Consider the following 24,863-nt stretch of genomic DNA (forward strand, 5'->3'; position numbering starts at 1 on the left):
ATCCTTGACTCTTAAGGTTATTGCAATAGAGCTGTGTGAGATGAAGAGTTGGATACTTTAGATGTTTATCAGCTATATCTAAAGCTGCAGACAACCCTGTCATTCTACTCATCCAGGACTCGTTTTTTAGGGTTGTGCATGACACTTACCCTCTGTGGTGTCAGCAAAAGGAAAGGTATTTCAGAATGGCGTCAATATGACCCACCCTTCTACAAGACTCAGTGAGATAGCTAGCATGGCTAAGAAGCTTGCTAACAAATTAGAAATGCATCTAGTTCCTATAAGGTTTCAATCTTTGGGGACTAAGTGAATTGCTGCATGTTTTAGCATTTTTTAAGGAAGTAAAATGACCTTAGTATAAACAATCCAAAAATGTGTTATTGAATAGGCATTGGCTAACAAAGAGTTTAATTTGTGGATTCTTCATGGAATAAAATTGCCCATTATATAAAACAAATTTTGTGGTAGTACCTCTTCCCCCCAAAATTGCTTTTGTCATCAAAATTGGCATTTACTGTTGGTTAATTTGAATCTATATCAAATATATAAACTAACTGAATTTTGAGTTTCAATGCACAATTCTATCATCAGTAATAAAACAGTGGCACTAATCAAGCTATCAGCTATAAAGATTTTTCTCATCTCTATCTTAATTTCTTGAAATGTTGGCTTTTATATAGTTCTGTTATTGGATTACTAAAATTGCTCAGTCTCCGCCCTTGGTTCCTCCCTGGCTATTCTTCTGCCTGTATGTTTGGGGTTTATTAGAAACCCTGTGAGCAATTGGCACTGATCGAAACCTAGTACAGAATGGAACATAGACCTCAGCATATTTTGCTTCCTCATTTTTATTTGGGTAGGGTTATGATATTTGCCTGTCAGGCAGGGGGCTGGCAGGAATCAATTGAACGTCTGCTATGTTTTCTTTACAGAGTGGCTTCACTCCGCTCCACATAGCTGCTCACTATGGAAATATCAATGTAGCCACATTGCTGTTAAACCGAGCGGCTGCTGTGGACTTCACCGCAAGGGTAAGAGCACAGCAATGTGTAATGCCTTTAAAGCATTTGAAATGATTTGATACTCTCTTTCCCTAACATGAGAAGGTTGGGACAGATTGCCTCCAAGAGTCCTTCCAGTCAGTGAAGGCTATGATTTCTACTCATCCTAGTGTATGTTCTTGCTTTTATGTAGGTGTGCCTGTTTCCTAGCAGGAGAGGTAAACCAAGATCAGGAATGCTAGCTGAAATGGATAATAAATAAATATATAAATACATATATAGAAGATGTGATTCAAGGAATCATGGCTGGGGACAACAAATGGTTCCCTAAGTTAAAATTTCTGAAACTCTTAGAAATTGGTCAGAATGCACTCAGTGCTCTAGAGATCAGGGTCTTGACCTTACAATGGGAATGTTCTGGAATATCTGGGTGAGGCCTAAACTACAGAACCCAAATAATGAGACCATCTTTTGCCTTTACCTTCTGTCCCCTACAAACTTTTGTAATGAGTAACACGGTTATGTAACCTGAATAAGCTCATATCCATTGAAGAAAGGGATTACAATGTCATATGGCCCACTGCACAGCAGGTTGTACATCCAAATAGGGTAGCACTGCCCTCAATTTAAAAACTGGTGTTCAGCTACCATCAGAAACACTGTCAGAAGTACAAGTGAAGCTGGAGGCAGGATGAAGTGTGGCTGAAAGCCTAGACTCTGACTGAGACTCCTTGGGTTCAAATTTTGGCTTTCACTTTTTTCCCTGCATCTATCAGTTTCCTCATTTATAAGATGAAATAATATGAATTATGAAATTAAATAAACAGTTATAAAATATCATCCTCTCCCTCACTGAGTCACTGTGAAAACTGAAAAAGATAGCATATGTAAATCACTCAGCCAGTGCCTGACGTAGTATCATCACTAACAGCAGCGGTAGTAGTGTATTAGTCTGTTTTCACATTGCTATAAAGAAGTATCTGAGATTGGGTAATTTATAAAGAATAGAGATTCAGTTCGCTCCTGGTTCTGCGGGCTGTACAGGAACCATGATACTGGCATCAGCTCAGTTCATGGGGAGGCTTCAGGAAACTTAAGAATGACGACAGGAGGCAAAGCAGGGGCAGTCCCATCACATGGCCAGAGCAGGAGCAAGAGAGCAAGAAGACTAGTGCTGCACACTTTTAAATGACCAGGTCTCATGAGAACTCCTTCACTATCACGAGGCCAGCACCAAGCATACGGTGCTAAACCATTCATGAGAAGTCCTTCCCCATGATCCAGTCACCTCCCACCAGGCTGCACCTCCAACATGGGGCACTATGTTTCAACATGAGATTTGGGTGGGGACATACATCTACACTATATCAAGCAGCACTGTTATTTTGAACGTAACATTTGAAGTCTTATTTTTTGCTGAAGCTTCACTTCTTAGAAGAGAAATGGAGCTAGACGAGATAGGGAGATAGTGTATAATGCCAGCACCAGCAGTACAGTGGTAGTTGCATCGGGAGTGAAAATAATATCATTTCTGAAGCCGTTCCTGACTGTAAGATGCCAGGCTATGCATTTTATCTCACATATACTAATATAAGGAAAGTTATAATTTATCCTTATTTTACATTAGAAGAAACCTAGGCTTAGAGATAAGAAGTAGCTGCTTTAGGATCACAGTGCTAGCAGGTTGGAAGAGGCAGGATTTGAGCCCCAAAGCTCTTAACCACTATTCTCTCCCCTAGGTAACTTAAAGGGGTTTATTTTACTTTTCCTCTTGTAATTCATTAGTTCTATAAAAATTAATAAAGGCTGAGATTGTACTAATAGAAACGCTGTTTCCTACCCTGTTGTCATGGGCTTGCTGAAAGCCTTCATCCGTTTAAATGACTGGAGAGCGTCAGTCAATGTTATTCACAATTTTTCTTACTGCATTAACTACATCCTTGATGTGGCAGATCCAAGTCCTAGGTTGACACTTTGAAGGACAAAGTTAAGCCCTTCTTTAAGTCAAGTATAAACAGGGGGTGTCAATGTTGAAGCTGAAGTTCATTTCAAGATGCATTCTTCTGGTTTTATTTCTGTAATTCACAGCATAATAAAAACCTCATTAAGTGACATCTTCTAATTAGAACATTTAGAAAATTTATGTCAGGGTGGTGTTTGAAGTTTGTCTTTGTGCCTTTGTTCAGAAAATTCCTGATGTTGCTGAAAACAAGAGGATTAGAGAAATGTTTAAGCAATTTAAGAGGACATATTACAGTATTTTCAGACTTTTTCAAGTGATTCTAAAGTGTTCATTTGCATTAAAACAATGACTGTGGTAATTACAAAAGATGCTTATTTATTGATTAAAAATCAGTGGAGACATCAGACCCATGTTGTTAACCTCCCTGAGTTACCATATATGATTTAAAATACTTACACTGTGCTTTTGTTTAAAATATGTTAAAATTCAGACTTTTCACTGATCTAGAAATGCATTTTCCCCAGTCTTTCCTAATTAATGAGGTCTAATAGCATTCTGAGCTGAAGGCTGTGGTGGAATTTGATTTTATTTAATAGGAGGCTTGGGCTGTTGCATATTCCCCAACGAGCTATGCTTCTCTCTGCAGTGGGTGATTAATGACTGGCTTTAGGGTACCTGAGAACTCTTTATAAAGAGCTTAAACTGAGGCAACTGCCAGCTGCCTCAAGCAATCCATTTTAGGTTCCAAATCTGTAGCAATTTTATTATATAATAATCTAGCATCTCCACTTTCATAGTTCAGGGGCTTCTCCCTTCCCAGCTTCCATGGGGTCTTTCTAGGTCATAGTTCTCTCAGGAAGGTAATAGAAATAGCAGGTGAAAGGAAGATGCCCCTGAATGCAGACAGGATCAAATTGTATCCAGTCAGAGCAATAAAGGGAGCATCATTAAGCCTCATTTGCTGAGAATTGGCTGCAAATTGTAACCATAAATCATATGCTTCAGAGCCAGGTTTAGAGAGAGGTATGGACGAGGTGGTTAGAAGTAGATTAAAGAACACCAGCACCCTTTGTCTTGGGGGGCTGCGATTTCTGTTTTCTGCCTGTGACAAAATACAGTAGGGAGTGGAAAATTTAAATCAGTGAAGAAAGAAGTACGGCAGATAAAGTCTTGCAGTTCTTTATAGCACCGTAGACTGAGGGAATGTCCCAGAGAGTGACCACCTGCTAGCAAAGAGAGCTGGGGAAGAGCAAGTATGACAACCCTTCTGGAATCATTTCCTGCATGCAATAGATGTTCATTTCCAAAGCAGATAATAGGCAGAAATAAACGCGATGTGACTGAAGGGAGTACACCATAGAAGGAATTGCTTTCTCTGTTCGTTTGTAGTGCCAACTAATTTATGCAGCAGTAAAGCAGGTCCCAGTCAGTGGTGAATGTGTACCCCTGAGTAGCAGTTCTGGTAACTGATTTATAGCATACTTAACGGTTTTAATAACACCTTTCCTTCAATTTTTATTATGATGTCAATTTTGACTTTTGCATTGTAACTTTACTATGCTTATGTAAGATATGCTGTCTGACATCGTCAGTATTTCCTTTTGGATTATCCTTGGAGATCTATTCAGGCTCATGGGTCTGCTGCAGGGAGTTAATGCAGTAGCTGCTGAATGCTGCAATGCAGCGTCAGCATTCTTCATTCTTTGAACTGAGTCTGCTGAGATGGCACTGACACTGTCTGAATTTATGCATGACCCTTGCTCTCTTTGCAAATCATTCTAGCTCTCTTGGGAAAGAGAATGTAACTAAAACATACCAGAGCTACTACTGATTGTCATTCCAGTAAGGAGCATGTGTGCACTAGAGTAACAAAAGGCCAAATTATATTATGTGGATGCCTGCAAAGTTCCCTTTATTGATTGAAGAAGATAGATTAATACTTTGCTGGCTGAATTTTTTCATCAAATATAATGGACCACCTAATCTAATCTTCACTCTTGTCATTGGCCTTTCTCTTGTAAATTATTATTCAACTTCCCGTTTTGAGAAGATAATTGAATAAAGCATTCTTCTATTAGTCTTGCCATTTAGCACTTCTTGTTTTGATCTCTGAAAGGATTAGGGATTTATGTGTTTGGATTCTACACCTCACTTGTTTCCAAAAAGATTTCGGGTGGTTTACAGATTAAAATATACAGATGTGAAGGAGGGGACCAAAAAAGTAAATGTTACCAAGCAGCAGGAATGAGCCAGTAAATACAATGGAAAATAAATATAGGCCTTAAAAGCTTTGATATATATAGTGGAAAGGGAAGCATAGATAATAGAGTTTTCATTTTTGACAACTGAAATCTTATAGTTACCTATAGAGACAATTTTTGTGTGAAATAACTCAAACATTATTTTTATCATATGAATCCTTAAGAACAGAGAATTATATAGTTATAGCAATATCTTTAATTACTATACTTCAAAAGGCTCAATTCTACTTCCTACTGCCTTTGACTGCTCTATCTCCATCTGTGAAGGCACCTTGCCCAGAGAAGCTGAGAGACTGTGGCCCAGCTACTTAGCTTTATGATGTTCTAGTTGTGTAGGAAAGAACTTGACATGTATGGCACAGATCAATGACTGGTTAACATGTCCATTGGACTACCTTTTTCAAATATTGGGTATTTTATACAAGGTTTTGGTAGGTATTGGACCACATTCAGAATCCTACTAAATCATATAAAAGGTTACTTTATTTAAGATATTTTAATGTTTGAATAAAATGAGAGCAATGTTTTTAGATACTTGAACTACTAAGCCTGTTTGGTGGAAAAATAAAAGTATTAGACTTCTCTTCTGCACTTAGACACTGTTGGTAGGAATATAAATTAGTTCAGCCACAAATTGGAAAGCAGTTTGGAGATTTCTCAAAGAACTTAAACCAAACTACCACTCAACCCAGCAATCCCATTATTGGATATGTATTCAGAAGAAAATAAATTGTCCTACCAAAAAGACACATATCCACATGCTCACTGAAGCACTATTTATGGTAGCAAAGACACAGAATCAACCTAGGTGCCCATCAACAGTGGCTAGATAAAGAAAATGTGGTACATATACACTGTGGAGTACCACACAGCCGTGAAAAAGGAACAAAGTCATGTTTTTTGCAGCAACATGGGTGCAGCTGGAGGCCATTGTCCTAAGCAAATTAATGCAGGAACAGAAAACCAAGTACCACATGTTCTCATTTATTAGTGGGAGCTAAATGTGGGGTACTCATGGACATAAAGATGACAACCATAGAAACTGGGGACTACTGTTGTGGGGGAGTTGAAAAACTACCTATTGGGTGCTATGCTCACAACCTAGGTGATGAGATCTTTTGTACACCAAACTTCAGTGTCATGCAATACACCCACGTAACAAACCTGCACATACACCTCCTGAATATAAAAGTTGAATTTTTTTTTTAATAAAAGACTTATGTTCTGTCCAAACCTGAGGCCAACATGGCTTAGCACATACATGAGCAAAACAGTATCCATGGATGAGCATTATCTGGGAATTTCTTTTCTAAATTCAATCCAATTTAGCAATATTTATAGAGCATCTACTATGAGCTGGACCTGAAGGTTCAGACTTGAGTTACCTACTCTACCATTAGTACTTATTACTAATGTGAGAATGCTTAGTACTTTAATAGTCCCTACTCTACCAATTTGTTCAGGCACCAAGGTGCCAAACCATATAATACAATCTTTCTCCTGTAATACTTTCTCCTGTAAGTCCCCAAAGCGTAACTACATCTAGGCTATAATGCTGAACAGGACTTTTCTAAAAACTCAGGAACTGGTGAAAGGAGTTGAAAGCAGAAAGGCAAAGCTGAAGGATAGGTCCTCTGTAACAGTGTCCCCAAAGACCTCAGGCTGTGCCCCCTTCCTTGGAGTTCGTCTGGTGACCCCCTCCTGAGCTGCCAGAGACTATTGTGTGGCAGGGTCTATCTCATTTCCCCCAAGTGGGAACCCCTTTACCAGATCTCTCCTAGCCAGAGTCCAGGCCTCTCAACCGCCTCTGGGCCCCGGTGAGGAAGGAAACTCTGTTTTCTCTATACCTGGGCTATGTTACTTCAGTAGCCACTAACTTGGGGAACTAGCTATTTAAATACTTTTTTTTTTTTTTAGTTTTCAAGAGCATTTCAAGTACTCAATAGCTAGTGATTACTGTCTTATTCAATGGCACAGATATATCGCATGTCCATCATCATAGAAAGTTATTTTGAACAAAGCTGTGATACCATCCATCTTAGGCCTTCCTTCCCTTCAATGTCATAATGACCTGAAAATGCAACATTTCCCTCAAAGAAGATGGTTAGTCCCTGACTCCATAGGTGAGCATCACAGCCTGTACTTCTACTCACATTAGGCCTCAAATATAATTTTATTTATCTGCTATTGTCCATTTTGCACACTCTGTTTGCTATCTAAGCCCCTGGAAGGTTGAGATGCCCTAGTCATCCTCTGTCTCTAGGTTTTCCTTTGGTCCCCAGGTGCTTACCGTGTGCCTGGCTCTGTGCTAGTGACTTTAACATGAACTTAATTCTCTTAGTCTTTCAGTGGATGATTTGATTTTGCTGCCTGATAGGCTTTTTTCTATCTGCCTTTCTTGACATATTAATAGAGTCAACAAAATGTTCAGCTGCATTTCATTCAGCTAGAAGGCAATGAATGTAAAAACATTAGCAATTCTGCCTGCTACAGAATAAGTGCTCAGTAAATGTCCATTCCCTTCTTTTCTTCTGCAGGCGAGATTTATAGTAATAATGATTTTTTAACTTGTAATTTATTATCCAGCTTCTTTATTAGGCATTTTACACTTATTGACATATAACAATCCTATGAGGGCTAAAGTAAAAATGTAATAAAATATAGCACTCTCCCACATCCTGTTTTTTCATGTCACATGCAGACTTTGAATTCCCCAAGAACAAACCTGTGTCATCTTACATACTTTGGAATACCTGGAGTATAGCCCAGTACCTGGTGCTGGGAAGGATTCAGTATATATTTATTGAATTCAAAAATGAATGAATAAATCACTTCTAGGTCTTTCTGTCCACCACTCCTGATCACCCAGCACCTATGCAAACCTGCTTTCCTCTCCCTAGCCTATCAAAATTCCTGTTACTTCAACTTGAATCTCTCCTGGTCTAGGAGTTGCTTTCCAAACTAAACTCAGATACATTAAGGGAAATGGAAAAATTCACAGGATACTAATAGAATTTTAGACCAGTGCACCAAACCTAAGTGTTGAATGTCAGAGGCAGAGGGACAAGTTTATTTGAGCAGCAAGGAGACTTTGCATTCAGCTCTGTAGATGACCTTGGAAGACAGGCCCAGGCTAATTGGGCTAAGCCTAGTACAAAAGTCTGTTGCCAAGCTTTGTTTAATTAAGAGTGTTTTAAGCAGAGCCCCAGGCTCTGGACTGTGAAGGCCCAAAATGACCACCAGAAGATGCTAGAAAGGACATCAGCTACTGGAGCATGGAGAAGAGGGGAGCCTGGCTCCAGTAAGAGTATGGCAAACTCCTGATGGCTTTTCAAGGGTGGAGGGCTTTTGGAGACTCTACTTTGGTTTGTGTAGTGATGCATTTGCAAACATATCTTTAAAATACAATTGGCCCTCCATAGTCTTAGATTTCACATCCATGGTTTTAACCAACCGTGGATGGAAGATATTTGGGGGGAAAAAAAAATAAAAAGTAATACAACATAGAATAATAATACAAATTTTAAAACAGTATAATAACAATTTGCATGACTTTTACATTGTATTGGTCATTATAAATCTAGAGATCATTTAAAGTGTACAGAGAGTGTGTGTAGGTTATGTGCAAATGCTGTTTTATATAAGGGACCTGAGCATCCATGGGTTTTGGCATCCTCAGGAGTCTTGTAACCAATCCCCATGGATACCATGGGATGATTGTGTATTTTCCTCTCGTTATACAAATCATGCTTTAAACAAAATACGAGAAATCACGAGTGAGAAAATAAAAACCACTTACAGCAGTCATTTTTTTTTAGCATTTGAATGTTCATCCCAACAGAGACCACACACGCATACATTTCTTTTTTATGGGTACATGTTTTTTAATAGGTTTATCTCCTAGTATAGGCTCAACAGCATTAAAGACAAAGACTTCTTTTCTTTCCTTTAAGGGTTATGTAAACCTCCTGAATGAAAATGGGGATTTGAGAGCCTTAGCAAAGGAATATGAGTTATGGGAAAGTAGCCATGTGTCTATTGCATTAAATATATTCTTGTTGCCATGGTGATATTAACATTTCAGGAGTAACAAAACCAGTAAGTTTTTGTAAGGTGGCAGAATGGAGGAGATGCGTGTATACATAGATTTGCTCTTATAATTATGCCATGCAATCTCATTTCTGCCTTTTCCTGAATGCCATATCGAAGGAGAATCTCTTGCATACATTTTTTAAAGAAATATTTTTATCTGATATCCATTTATATATTTGAACTTCATTGACATCTTCCTGTGTGGAGTGGGATCTATGTTCCTCACCTGAAGAGGTGCCATTTCTAAGTGACAGTGGAGTGAGGGGAGAAACATGTGCTGGACCCTGGACTCTGGTCTTGGCTGTATCATTGATCGCTGATGTGGTCCAGGGCAAGTCCCTTTATCACCTGGTCTACAGTTATTTTAGCCAAATGAGAGAGACATCAGCCAACCCCAGGCCCTTGCCCTCTGCCCAAGCACCTTGTCTGACAGCAATGGAGGCAGTCTTCAGCTTCCCTCCCCCGTTCACAATAGAGTACATATGGGACAGTGGTAAAGTAAACCACACTGTCAGACTGCTGAGTCCCACACTGGCCTTGTGGCTTATCCTGGTGCTCTTGGTAAGTTGTTTATGTTTCAGCATAATCATCCATATAATGGGTCCAGTGGATAGAACCTAATGCGCTCTCATTGTGATGATTGAATGAAATAATCCACAGAAATTGCTTAACACAGTGCCTGGCCCACAAGACATGGGCAGGGACTCAAGACATGGTGGTGGTTGTCACTGCTTGCATCCAGGAGGGGATCCTGGCACTGCAAGGCACGTTCCCATGTAAAGAATGATGCAGGTCAGGTCAATGGCACCAAGGTAGCCCTCTAAAGTACACCTAGAAGGGATGTGGCTTCTCAGAATGAATTACATTGTTTGCGGTGGTGGTTGTCAGTATGAGAAAGTCAACCTTTAAAAAACCATTAATTAATGACATTGAGACAATAAGAAAGCCAATCAAATAAATCATAGAAATTGGAAGGTTTTTCACTTTTTTTCTTTGAATATGTGCCCTGACACCTGGAGTGCTGCTCTAGAGTTGTTGCTCTGAGAACATTTTTAAATGACCCTAAAAAATCCTATTTTGAAGTTGTGTGAAATAAAGTTCTATTAAGGTAGGAGTTGGCAAAGCTCACTTTATTCATTTGCACCTTAAAAGAGAATTTATTCATTAGCTGCAGAATTGTTATTTCCCCCATTCAGTGAAAATAACAGCTAGGGGCTGCCATGCCCCAGACTGATCCTCTGCTAAATGTTCCAGCACTTTGTCTACTCTCCTTGTCATCAGACAGTGCATTTGGATCTGCTCAGATGAACCCTGGTCCCCTCCTTGAGCGCTGCAGTTCTTCCATGGCAATGAAAAAAATATTGCTCTTCTTCCTCTGGTGGTTTGAAGAATATACAGAAAGGGCAAAGGGGTACCTAGAGTATAGGGGTTAGGGTTCATAGCACTGAAGGGTTGCACAGGTGTCAGCCCCTTTGGACACAGGCATGATCATTTACTGGCCCTCTTCCAAACTTAAGCAAGAAGTTCTAAGAAAACAAATTCAGATAGAAGATCAGCACGGACCGATAATTGGTAGGAAAAAGTTGCAAAGCCAGGCTGTGATGGAAATATAGAAATGGGGATCAGCTCCAAGAAAAGGAAGCTGAAGCGCAGATGCAGCTGTGAAATGAGACTAGAGATGAATTATGAGAGTCCAGCCCAGTGGGGAAGAGGCTCAGTGAATGCCAGCCTGGGCTGTGGGCACTGGCCTTGATCCTACAGGCAGAGGGAGTTACTTATTGCAGGTCTTTGAGTGGGTAGAATGATGGCAGTAGTGTTTAAGGTGAATTATGACACATATGAAGGGGAAATCAGGAAACTGAAATTACAGGCTGTGGCTGACTCCAGTCACAGAAAGAAAAGAACGGACAGGAGCAGCATGTTGCCCCCAGTATAATGCACTTCTCCTTGCTGATGACCTCTGTGGAGTCTGGCCAAAGCCACTGGTTTTCAATGGAGGAAAAAGGAGCATCATCTGCCTTAAAAGATTTGGAAATTTGTAGAGGAATTTTTGGTTGTCACAGTGGTGGTTGGCATGTAATGAGAGAGGGCCAGGATGACTTAGCCTCCTTCAATGAATGGGGCAGTCTCACACAAATAATAGTGTCCCAACCAAAAGGCCAGTGATGCGCCCATCAGACATGCTGGATTGAACATCTCTTTACAGCCAAGAAATGGAGCGTGAGATGTCCCAGGATGGGAAGGAAGGGCCCAGAAATCCATGGTTGGTCTGGGATGCTCCTCAGAAAGTGTCTAGCATCCCCCAGCAAAGCACCCCAGAGAGCAGTTGGTCAGAAGACCCTGAGGCTCTGTTCAGCTCCCACTGAAATATGAGGTGGAAAAAACAACACAAAATTCTAACTAATTTAGTTAATAGCTTTCATGTATCACGGGGTGCCAGGTACAGTAGCAAGTATTTTATTTATTATTCATAATAATTTCATGAGGTGTGGATATGATTTCCATTTTACACTAGGAAGCAAGAAGTTCTATAACTTGTACAAAGCCACACAAAGTAGTGGAGCTAATGCTAAGATACAGTAAAGTAAGACAATAAAAACTGTGTAGTTAATAATATTGTAACATCAAAGGCAATGTGTATTTGGGCTTTGACGTAATCCAAGGTCATCACAAGAAAATCAGAATTGACAGCAGCCTCTTGTGTTCCTGTTGGTGATTTGGTCTCTGCCTGGGCCAGGCTTGTGAGATGAACTAAATGCATTTTTGAATCCCTAAATAAATGTACTATACCTAAATGTGTTTTGTAAGATGTAAGACATAAAATAAATTCAAGGCTATATTAAGGGATTATCAACACTGTCCCAGCCTGGGAGACGGAGTGAGACTCTGTCTCAAAAAAGACCCAGTCACCTGTAACATCTAATCATGCAAAGGTGGAAGACAATTTGTAATTAAGGGAGGAGATCCAAGATCAGCTTTCATCCTAGTCTTTCTCCTCCTCTGGCAACTCCTGGGATTGTGTGTATTGGCTGAGGGTGTGCGTGGGGAGAAGCAGGTGTGGGAATCTTTAAACACGGTGTGCCTTTCCCCTAAATCACTTGAGAACCAAAAGGAAGACCTGGCAGTGCCTTATGTGAATTGTTGATGAGCCATCTCTATTAATTCAAAGGGATCCCTCTGACAGGATTAACAATAAACAGCCTCATACTATCCTTAAAAGAAAATAAGGCTTTTGAGTTATTTAGAGCAGAACAGATCCCAACACTCAGAGCCTGACTTCACAACAAACAGCAAACATCCAAGCATTTGCTGCTGCTTCCTGGGAAGGCCAGCACTGTCAGGTGTCTGATCAAATGGGATTAGTTGGTGTCTCTGAGAGGAGTGAGGTTAAGGAAATGTCACTGGCGTCAGTATCTTCCGTGTCAGTCTCAGCAAATCCACTATGGACTTAATCTCCTTATCCAGAAAGCATACAGAGAAAAGTTGGTGTAGAATAAGCAAACAGTTAGCAAAACTGGAAAAGAGAAAAGGACTTTGTCTAAAAAGACTTATTTCATTTAATTAAAGTCTCATGAAGAAAGAGGAAAAAAACAAAAAAAAACTTACTGACAATGGTGGTCATCTTTTTTTTCTTTTTCTTTCTTTCTTTCTTTTTTTTTTTTTTTTTTTTTTTTTTTTTTTTTTTTTTTTGAGATAGGATTTCTCTCTGTCACCCAGGCTGGAGTGCAGTGGCACAATCTCAGCTCACTGCAAGCCCCGCCTCCCAGGGTCAAGCAATTCTCGTGCCTCAGCCTCCCAAGTTGCTGGGATGAGAGGCACACACCACTGTGCCTGGCTAATTTTTCTATTTTTAGTAGAGATAGGGTTTCTCCATGTTGGCCAGGCTGGTCTTGAACTCTTGACTTCAAGTAATCCTCTGCCTCGGCCTCCCAAAGTGCTGTAATTTCAGGCGTGAGCCACCATGCCGGGCCTAGTGGTCATCTTAATAATGATCACTATGGTATGAAGGAAGTTTCTGAGTTTATTTTATACTTGTGTCACTAATAATAGGTCATCTAAGTCAAATTTTTAAAAAGAAATGTCCTGCATATAGTGTCCTAGGAAGGTTAGAGTGTTTTCTTATCAGTCTATTCAAATACTAGAAATTTTCTTGAGTATATCCTTGAAATCTCAAATCCTTATCATTGGAAGTTATCATTGTTTGCATATGTTTTCTGAGATTCTTAAGGAATTTAAAAACTATGCGTCCTCATGAAAAGAAATAAAGTACTGATGAGTACTATAATATGGATGAACCTTGAAAACATGCCAAGTGAAAGAAGCCAGTCACACAAGATTACACATTATATAATCTCATTTTTATGAAAGGTCCTGAATGGGCAAATCCATAGAGACAGCGAGGAGGTTAGTAGTTAACAAGGGCTTGGGAGACAGAGAAATGGGAAGTGACCACCTAATGGTATGGGATTCTTTTTTGAAAATGATGAAAATGTGCTAGAATTAGATACCGCTGCTGATTGCGGATCCTTGTGAATAGACTAAAAAAATCACTGAATTGTACACTTTAAAATGGTGAAAATTATGATATGTCAATCTTAATAATGCCATTGTAAAAATAAACCATTAGAGAAAACTTTCAGTGGAAGATAACAAAAACTTACAGAAAAAATATCTTTTCATACTCTTAAGAAAATTAAAGGGAACAGAAATTCAGTTCTCTAATTTTCTACATTGTATCAAAACCTATATGACTGTTAAATAGAATTTATCAAACATTTATTGATTACCTGTTCTGTACTGGACAGTTAGCAGATGCAACCTCTTCCCTTAGAGGCTAAAAGAGTTTTCAAAAGATACATATTTATAGGGTGAACAAGGATGATAGTAACCTTTGTTTCCATGTATTTCCTGTGCTTTCTCTGTGAACTTATTCACTAATCATTGTTCCGTTTCTGTATATACTAGAAATAATGCTAAAGTATAAGAGAATAGAATTAGAAAACATAAAAATCTTAAAATGTATGGTTTTAAATGTAAATCACACACTGAAATCTTGATCTTCAATTCGTTACGCCACTTTGACTAACTTATTTTTTAATCGTAATAGTAACTTGTCACAAAAATTATGACAAGTGGTAAGAAGTAGCAGAAGATACTGGATTCCATCTCAACTTTAATTATTTTAGAATTTGTCATCAATGGGAACATGTCAAGGAATGAAACTAAAAAGCTATATAAGTTAATCTTTCGTTATCTACAAGAGTTTGAGTGATATCATCCACTTAACTCTTCCCTTAATGATAACCTCTCCCAGACATTTTTAAAGAAAAGAAGAGACGTGGAGGGTTGAGGGAGACACCAGTAATTCACATTCATCCTTTACATATTTAAATGAAAAGTTTCCCATTTATCACAAGTAATATAGAAAATGGCCCTGATTTCACTTCGGGCAGTTGCAGACATGCTCCTGTTTTGGTGATTATTTCATGAAATGAATTTGGGTGGGTTTTTCAGAAACACTGAGAAAGAAGAAATAAGCAAGCAATTCCACCATTTCCCAGCAAAGGCAGTTGTTTTTCCAGGTCCCTGACATCAATAGTACCCATATATTTCTCTCATATTCTATCACATATATCATGTTATAAACCACACATGTCTATCATTTTAAATCAGCTCTAGCTTGGCCTGAGCTTCCCATTCCTCTCAGCTGCTCCTGACCCCAGCATAGCTCACAGACACAGCCTGTTCTGAGCTGATTCTCCTCTAAGACCTTTTGCATCCCTCGTAAGATCCACCTGATTTAGTACCTTATAGTTCAAGGCTTACTTTAGATCGCTGTGTCTTTCCACCCAAATTATTTTATAATATCTTTGTGAGATGCAGTCATTTCATACATTTCTAAATGTCTGTATAATAATAAAAATAATATAACACCTAATAGTTATAGTGTTTACTAAATGCCAAGCACCATTCTTAAGACTCTACACTTATTAACTCATTTATCCTCATCACAGTCTATTGTCTTAGTCCATTTTTTGTTGCTATAACAGAATACCACAGACTGAGTAATTTATAAAGAAAAAACTTCTTGTAGTTCTGGAGGCTGGGAAGTCCAAGGCGGAGGGGCTGCATCTAGTGAGGGTCTTGTTAAGATGGTGGAGGACATCATATGGTGAGAACAAGAGTATGCATGTCCAGCTCAGGTCTTTCTCCTCTTCTTGTAAAGCCACCAGTCCCATTGTGGAGTCTGTACCCTGATGATCTTATCTAATCATTAATCCCTGCCAAGGACCCTACTTACAAATTCCATCAACATATGAATTTGGGGATTAAGTTTCTAACATATAAAATTAGGGGGGGCATATTCAAACCATAGCAACTATGATATGAGTAAGTACTATTATTAGTCTAATTTTACAGATAAGAAATCTGTGATACAGAGAATTTAAGTAAACATACCTAAGGTTAATTAGCTAGTATGGGGCAGGCCTGGAATTTGAACCTAAGCAATCTAGCTCTTAACCACTGTCCTGCTCTGCCACAATGCAACCTTCCTCTCTTAGCATACTCTTAGGTGCTCCAGAAATGCTTTAATAGTAAGACATCAGTAAATGTTAGTATGCTACGAAGTATGGTGACGGCATGACCTGGTCTAGTGAAAAAAATATGAACTTTGGATCAGACAACTGATGGCAGCTTTGTGACCTTTGGCAAGGTATTTTGATTTTTAGAGTCTTCAAAAAATCAAATTTTTCAGATTTTTAAAGATTTCCTCATCTGTAAAATAAAGAAAAACATTCAATAGTACTTCTTTGTAGGGTTTTTGTGTATATTAAGTGAAACAAAAGATGTGAAATACCTGTGAATTTCCTTCTTTTAACACAAATTATCTCATGTCTCCTCTTGACACCCCTGTGATGGAGGCAGTGGAGGCATTGTGCCCACTGCACAGATGAGGAAATAAGTTCATTAAGGATAAGGCACATTCTCAGTATTGGCTCTCATGAAAGTGGATGTGGAAGGGTGAGAGTGGGGCCTTGTCTTCTCATTCCCAATGAAATGTCTTCCCACTAGACATATGCTAAGGACGGGACTGAAATAAATTTATAACCAGGATAGAATTTCTCTCCCCACCCAATTCATTATTAAAATTTTTTGGTACATTTCTAAGCCAGTTTTATAGTTTAGGAAGTCCTGTAAAAAGTCATCTTTATTTTTGGAGTTAGATGATCTTTTAAGAGTTATTCTAAAATAGATGAGCTAATGTAACATACAGTACACATACATTACTGTAGAGCAGTATGATGAACTTGTAAAGGAATATATTGGATTTTTACAAATCCTAAGCGATCTTCGTTTGTTCTGGGTGATTTGCTTCTCTTTTTCCTAAAAGTAGAAGGCAAAACCTATTCTAAATTGGAATTTTATCCCCTAACTTCAGTGGTAGGGGGTTTCAAGGAGTATAGGTTACAGACAAAAAACCTTACCTGAAAATCAAGATGGAAGGACATCCGCATAGAAGAAAGTGAATAAACTACAAAAGAAAAAAGGGCTAGAGATGGTATTATACGTAAGAACAAAAATCCACACATTAGAGGATATAGCAGTGATCCATGTTGTTTTCTTAGGCACTTAATTAATTTATTGGCCTAGAAATTTGAGAGAAGTAAACTTGCTATGTACTGTGATTTTGCTCAGTCAAATTTCTGAATATTTACCCAGGTCTCATTAATGCTTTATATAAATGTATGTATAGCCGATTCCCTTAGTTGTTCATAAAATGTATCTGTGTATATATGTGATCCCCTTTTTGTCTTTGTCCACCATTTTTCAAAAAGGATTAAGGAGAAGTAAATACTAGAGAAAAAAAAAAGCTGTTGGTTAATCATATGTATACTTAAGTTTTTTAGAGTGAATAAGTATCACCTTGAATCATTTGATGGAAAAGTTAAGTTAAATAAGATGCTATTGTGCTGGTGATGAAAATAGTGGTTTATAAATAAGCCCAAAGAGTTTAGTGAAATGGAAGGGGTAGTACCTGGGAGTTGGGAAACCTGGGGTCTTGGCCAAGCACCAAGTTCTGTAACTCCATGTAAATCACTTAGTCTGCTCCCTGGTTTCTTCCTTACCTGTAATATAGGGGATTAGACTGAATGAACTCGGAGGTCTTTCAGAAACTTCCCAAATGCTAATGTATTCTATAACATTTTGAATGAACAAGAAAAAATTTATTTGGTACAAGCACAAACATTCTATTAAGAAACGAATATATACAAAATTACAATAGTATTTACTTTTTTGTTTGCACTAAATCAGGTCAAATTCAAAACTCCAGGTTGAATTTGTTTTTATCCAAATGTTAATTCATGCTTCTTCTCACAAAGTGCAAATAGATCTTTAACTCTAGCCATTAAAAATTAGTCATATTTTTAGGTGCAGGATATCCTCAGGTTTACCAGGTTCCTTCAAAGTTTACGTATTAGAGAAGTTAATGGCTAAGTTAAACCTCTCTGGGGCATTCAGATTATAGAATGTAAGGCATGAGAATTGAAACAGATGGTGGTAGTGGGCTGCAAATTAGGCAATATTAAAGTACAGCCATTTTTCTACTGTACAAATGTACATGGTAGAAATTTTTTAGAAAAGCATGAAGAAGCAAAAAGTCATCTATAATCTCATTACTGAAAGAAATTGTTAACATTTGGATTAATATCTCACCAGGCGTGGTGGCTCATGCCTGTAATCCCAGCATGTTGAAAAGCCAAGGTGGACAATCACTTGAGGTCGGAAGTTCAAGACCAGCCTGGCCAACATGATGAAACCTCGTCTCTACTAAAAATACAAATATCATTTGGGCATGGTGGCAGGCACCTGTAATCCCAGCTACTTGGGAGGCTGAGGTGGCAGAATCACTTGAACCTGGGAGACAGAGGTTGCAATGAGCCGAGATCACGCCACTGCACTCCAGCCTGGGCAACAGAGCAAGACCCTGTCTCAAAAAAAAAAAAAATTGGCCGGGTTTGGTGGTTCACCCCTATAATCCCAGCACTTTGGGAGGCCAAGGTGGGTGGATCACCTGAGGTCGGGAGTTTGAGACCAGCCTGACCAACATGGAGAAACCTTATCTCTACTAAAAATACAAAATTAGCTGGGTGTGGTGGCAAATGCCTGTAATTCCAGCTACTAGGGAGGCTGAGGCAGGAGAACTGCTTGAACGCGGGAGGCAGAGGTTGTGGTGAGCTGAGATCATGCCATTGCACTCCAGCCTGGGCAGCAAGAGCGAAACTCCATCTCAAAAAAAAAAAAAAAGAAAAAAACATATATATATATATATATGTATGTATTCACACACACATATATATATTTGGATCAGTGTATTTTAGAATGCATATATATTTATGTATAGTAATTGCTCTTATTTGTCATAGTTTGATATCTTTAATAATATATCCATGTTTTCCATGTCATTAAATTATCACAGTATACCTTCAAATATGGTATGAGCCTGACAACAGTATAGTTCCAATTCCTCCTTTTCATCTATGTGTGATTGTGGTCATACAAGTTATTTTTGCATATATTAGAAACCCCATGATTCATTGTTTTTGTCTTTACTTTGGACCATCCGTTGTCTCTTTTATTTGCCTTCATTTTTTGCCATTTCCAGAGCCCTTCATTTCTTGGTGCAGGTCTAAGTTTCTGTTTACTATCATATTCCTACTGTCTGAAGAACTTTGAACATTTTATGTATTCTAGGTCTGCTGGTGATGAATTCTCTTAGCTTTTGTTTATCTTAAAAAGTCTTTATTACTCCTTGAATTTTTTAAAGGTATTTTCATTTGGTGTAGAATTCTTATTCGACAGTCAGTATTTAAAGATGTCACTTCTTTTTTTCTGGATTGCATAATTTCTCATGAGGAGTCCATTCTACTTGTTATCTTTGTTCTCTGTGTGAGGTGTGTCTTTTCTCCTCGGGCCACCATCAAGATTTTCCCTTTATATTTCATTTTTGGCAATTTGACTGTTGTGTCTAGTTGGTCAGTTTGTTTATTGTTTATCTTGCTTGGTATCTCCTGAGCTTCCTGGGTTTGTATTTTTCTGCCTTTCATTACTCCAAGAAAATTCTTGACCATTCATTACCTCTTCAAATTCGTCTTCTGTACCATTCTGTCTCTTCTTATACAGCTCTCATTAGCTGTTTTGTATCATCCCACAATTCTTGGAGGCTCTGTACTTTCTTTTCCACTCCTTTTTCTCCTTCATGTTTTTATTTTAAATAACTTAAATTGACATATCTTTGAGTTCAATGGATCTTGCCTCAACTGTGTGAAGTCTACTGAGGAGCCCAAAAAAGGAATTCACTCCGATACTGCAATTTTTCCATTTGACTCTTTGCTAAAAATCCCATGCCTTTGCTGCAGTTCCCTATCTTTTCATGCATGTGGTTCCTACTAGATAGAACACTGGATATTGTGTGTAGAAGGGGAGAGATTGAGTTAAATAATATTTTGGCCTGGAACTGAGCATACTCATACTTTTTTTCTGTGCTGCAAATGTGAGAGGTGGAGCCTGTTTAGGCAGGAGTTGAGCTGAGTTTACATTTTGTTTCAGGCTTCAGATTCCTCTAGTGGAATCTTGCCTTCTGCTTAGGGTGGAGGCTGGGGCATCAGAGAATTTTGCTTAGTGTTAGTGCTCCACCCTGAGCTTTCTCTGCACACCTGCAGCACAGAGGAGGTCCCCCCACACTCCTGCCTTACCTCAGCAGTTGACTACTCTTGCTTGTTACTCTGTGCTAGGCTGGTGCTAGGGGTCGGGGGTCTTTCATGTAGGCTCAGACTCAGTCTTTAGGGTGTGTGCCTGGGTTCAAGGCTGGATCTTTCTCCACATTCCTGCCCTTTCCACCACAGCAGCCAAACTCTGTCCTAATGTATGGTTACAGATTTGAAGGCTCTTTATATAAACTGCCAAATTGCATTCTAGCAAGAATGTACAAATTTACGTTTCACCAGCAGCAAACGAGGATTCTCTTAGGCAGGCCTTCTAGCTCTAACATCACTGAGTTTCTTTGATATGTTGGGATTGCATAATTCTGTTGCTTGCTTAGACAGTGGAAATGCAACACACAGCCTTACTCATAGTAGGGCATAATGCATTTTTATTGGTTAGCTGAGGAATCAAAATACGAGTAGTCCATTGTGTGGCCCTGAGGTACCACTTTCATTTTGATTTGTTTCTACTTCACAGGCACATCCACGATGTGACTCAGGAATAAAAGCTGTTTGCATTTTATTGGCAGCTGCATTTGACAGAGATGAGAAGCTAGGGTTTTTAAACAGAGGTCTTCGGAACCCTGCCTGAAAATACCACAGCCTGAGGGTCTGGAAGCCCGAATTCTAATCCCGATTCTGCCTCTAATTAGCTGTTTCCTAATCTGCACATTACTAGTTCTGTGCCCCACTTTCTTTATCCCATGGGGTTAATGATATTTATCCTATTTCAGTGGATTGTTGTGAGGGTAAAATGAAATTACAACACTGTTTAAGTGCTGTAGAATATAAAGTATTTCTCTACGAAGGGCCGGAGAGGTGGAGAAAATGTGAGAATTAGAAACTCAAGACACCTTTTTGTCATCTCCACATCCACAGTATGAGAGAGTGCGTAAATATGGAATAGAGTGAAATTAGAAATAGATTTCTTCCTCTCACTAAACTTAGCCTGTTCGTGTAAAGTTTAAGTAAGTCTTTCTCAACCAGTGAGGTCATAGTTTTAAAGGGAAATGGCATGCCAGCCCTTACGCACGCCGGGAAGTGATGAGGGCTTCATGTCACGTCCCACTTGGGGCTCAGTGAGCTCTCCTATTGGTTGGTGTTTCCCTTATTCCCAATCTGACCCTCCACCTGCCGTCTCAGCTCTAGAATTCATCCACTGTGCCGCTTGAGTCACTAGAGCAGCACACACTTGTACTCAGAAAACAGAGAAAAGCAAGCAGATCTCAAAGTTGTCATGAAATTTATTTCCTTCTGCCAGCTTTCACTCACAACAGATAGTCCTCCACACCAAAAAAGACCACAGAGTGCACAATGGCACAGCCTATAGTTTCAGTTCCTCTTTTGTAACCTGTTATACACAGTTGAAAGCTGTGCAGCTGCAAGCTGGTAGGCCTAGAGCAGGGGTCAGCAAACCACTGCCTACAGGGCAAATCCAGCCCACTGCCTGTTTTCGTAAGTAAAGTTTTAGGAACACAACCGCTCCCATTTCTTTACATATTGCATGTGCCTGTGGCTGCTTTTATGCCACAATGGCAGAGTTCAGTAGATACAAGAGACTGTATGGCCTGCAAAACAGAATATATTTGTCATCTGGCCCTTTGCAGAAAAAGTTTACCTACACCCTGGGGAACAGCAATATTAGTCTGTTTCCTTTCCACCAGCATTACTAAGAGAAATTTGTTTTCCTCAGGTCTCTTTCTTCTTTCATTTAAGATTTATATTTTAGCATCTAAGAATAGTGAGCAAAGAGAACATGCAACCTTTCCATCTGTGGAAAGGTTGTAAACCTAACCCTAACCCTACAACCATTAAAAGCGTTTAACTAGAAAAGTTTATGTAAAATACAGGGAGAAAAGGACATGTTAACTCCCCACGAAGACTCAATCAGTCAAATCCAGGCTGTGGAAAAGTCTACACAATAAATTACCCAGTTTCTTCAATACATAAATGAACGCAGCGGGGAAAAAGGTGGGATAGAGGAGCTGTGGAGATTAAGAAAGACTTAAAGGACTTTCAACCTAGTGCAATATGTCGACCTTCCAACTTGAGCAGACTCATGGAGATAGCTGGAGATAATGGGAGGATTTGAACATGGAGGCGGTCTTGAGTGCCATAAAGGAATTATTTTTACTTTCTTCGTTATGATAATGGTATTGTAATTTTTTGAGATGTCCTTATCTGTTAGAGATAAATTGCAGTATTTATGGGTAAAATAACATGATGCCAAGATTTTTCTTTCTCCTCTTCCTAAACTCCTTCAGGATAAAAAAGGAAAAAAAAAAAAAAAACCGTAGGGAGCATAAAAGAAATAATATTGGCAAAAGGTTGGTGTTTACTGAACCAGGGTAAGGAGCACTTGAAATTCATTATGGTTTTTTGCCCAAACTTTGTGTATGTTGGAATTTTTCATTATTGTGGTTTTTAAAATCATGCATTCAAAAGTTTAAGTGTTGAAGAGTTGAATCCTGGTTCTGCCAATTGTTTCTGCATGTGTAAAATGGGGATTGCAATTCAGATTATATGCGATATTATGAGGATTGTGAGAATTAAATGAGATAGTAAAGAGTTTAGCACAGTCCCTGACATGTAGGAAGTGATCAATACTTGATAGTTACTATATTGTTTCTGTTATCAACTTATAAATCAATAATCCCTGTGAGCCTAGTTCATTTATGATGTAATTGATTCTTTGTGAACAACAGAACTTAAACTCATATTGCTGCTACACAAGAATAAGCCACGCATGGGGGTGCACACCTGTAGTTCCAGCTACTCTGGGAAGCTGAGGCAAGAGGATCATTTGAGCTCAGGAATTTGAGACCAGCCTAAGCAACATAGCGAGACTCTGTCACTTAAAAAGAAAAAAAAATAAAATAAAACAAGAAATCAGGGAATTGTTTTCAATGTGTGCATATGTTTCCTTGACAGTCTGGAAACAATCATAGTGCCTGTAAGATGCTTGGAGAGAAGAATAACTATGGTAGCCTTCCACTGAAATCAAGGAGAACACAATTAGAATTTCAGATAACCCTAACAATCTGGCTATTCTTCAAATATTTGTCAGATAAGAATTACAGTTTTCATGAGACTGCTAGCAAATGCCTGTAAACACATTTAAGCACCACGGACATGGGAAGTCACGTGACTATGTATAGAAGTAACAGATTTTCCAGTTTGAGTTCCTATTGTCTCTCCTTGACAACCTGATGCTCCCAACGGAACCTGGGAAAGGCTCCAAGTCATATGACACTCCTTTAAATTCAGTCTGTACTGACTTAATTAGCCTGTTAGTCAACCACTCACTAGCCAGTATGTATCACTCACATTTATAGAAAAATACATTGACTTAAAAATGCAGGCTTTTTGAGCAAAAAAAAAAAACAACCATCAGTCACCTCAAGTGACTGAAATAAATTAACTTGGACCCTGCCTCACAGATTCCCTTACAATTCATCCTTTTTAAAGTTGCCTTCTGAAGAAAATTCCTGTCAGAAGTGTTAGGAAGCACACTGTTCATAAAGGATGTTTAGAAAAGAAGAGGGGAAAATGGGGATATGTTGGGGAAAGTTTAGAAGGGAACATTTTGTTGAAACCAAAAATATCAAATCTGTACTTTTTTTTCCTCTTCTTCTCAGAATGACATCACTCCTTTACATGTTGCATCAAAAAGAGGAAATGCAAATATGGTAAAACTACTGCTCGATCGAGGAGCTAAAATCGATGCCAAAACCAGGGTAAGTGTGCAACTTATGTACCTGCTTCTACTTATATTCAGGAAGTAGGAACACTTTTCCTAATACCTTCACACTGATACAACATGAGCTTTATTTTTTGTTCTATTTGTTATAGTCTCTTGGAAAATGATTGCTACTTTTATTCTTTTTAAAATGGGATGGCCATCCATCTATATTTGTAAATACTTAATTCACAGTTAAATGGTACCTGGCTTTAAAAGGTCTAGAGTTTTTGTTGCATTTAATTTTCAAGACACTGTAAGCTAAGCTATTTGGTCAGTTTGATACTAAAACTGCAAGTTATTCTATTTAAAAACAAATCTGTCTACCCTTGTGCACTGCTGGTAGAAATGTAAAATGATGTGACTGCTATGGAAAACAGTGTGGAGCTTCCTCAAAAAAAATTAAAAATAGAGCTACCATATGATCCAGCAATCTCACTTCTGGGTATATGTCCAAAATAATTGAAAGCAGGATCTCAAAATATTTGCATAACCACATTCATACAGCAATAGGCAAGAGGTAAAAGCAGCCCAAATGTTCATGGACAGATGAATGAATTTTAAAATGTGGTATATACATACAATGGAATATTATTCAGCCCTTAAAAAAGAAGGAAATCTTGTTGCATGATACAGCATTGATGAACCTTGAGGACATTATGCTGAGTGAAATATGCCAGTCACAAAAGGACAAATACTGTATGATTCCACTTATGGGAGACATCTAGAGTAGTGAAAATCATGGAAAAAAAGTAGTATGGTGGTTGGCAGGGACTAGGGGTAGAGGAAATAGTTATTTGATAGGTATAGAGTTTTAGTTTTGCAAGATGAAAAAGTTCTAGAGATCTGTTACACAACAATGTGAATGTGGTTAACACTGAAGCGTCCACTTATGGATTGTGAGGGTAAATTTTATGTTGTAGGTATTTTACCACAATTAATAAATTTTTAAAGGCTGGGCCCAGTGGCTTACAACTATAATCCCAGCACTTGCAGAGGCCAAGGCAGGAGGATCACTTGAGTCCAGGAGTTTGGGACCAG

At 38.7% G+C, this 24,863-nt stretch overlaps 1 protein-coding gene across 7 annotated transcripts in view; it reads left to right on the forward strand.

Moving 5' to 3' along the window:
• ANK3 (ankyrin 3) overlaps positions 1 to 24,863 on the forward strand; it is a 701,075-nt gene that overhangs the window by 469,096 nt on the left and 207,116 nt on the right. For all 7 annotated transcript variants that reach the window (XM_015147572.3, XM_077946716.1, XM_077946715.1 and 4 more), the window contains 2 exons: positions 933 to 1,031; positions 23,722 to 23,820. In XM_015147572.3, coding sequence (XP_015003058.2) covers positions 933 to 1,031; positions 23,722 to 23,820 — 198 coding nt within the window. The remainder of the gene's footprint in view (positions 1 to 932; positions 1,032 to 23,721; positions 23,821 to 24,863) is intronic.

This window comes from Macaca mulatta, chromosome 9 (genome assembly GCF_049350105.2).
Source record: "Macaca mulatta isolate MMU2019108-1 chromosome 9, T2T-MMU8v2.0, whole genome shotgun sequence".
Classification (NCBI taxonomy): domain Eukaryota; kingdom Metazoa; phylum Chordata; class Mammalia; order Primates; family Cercopithecidae; genus Macaca; species Macaca mulatta.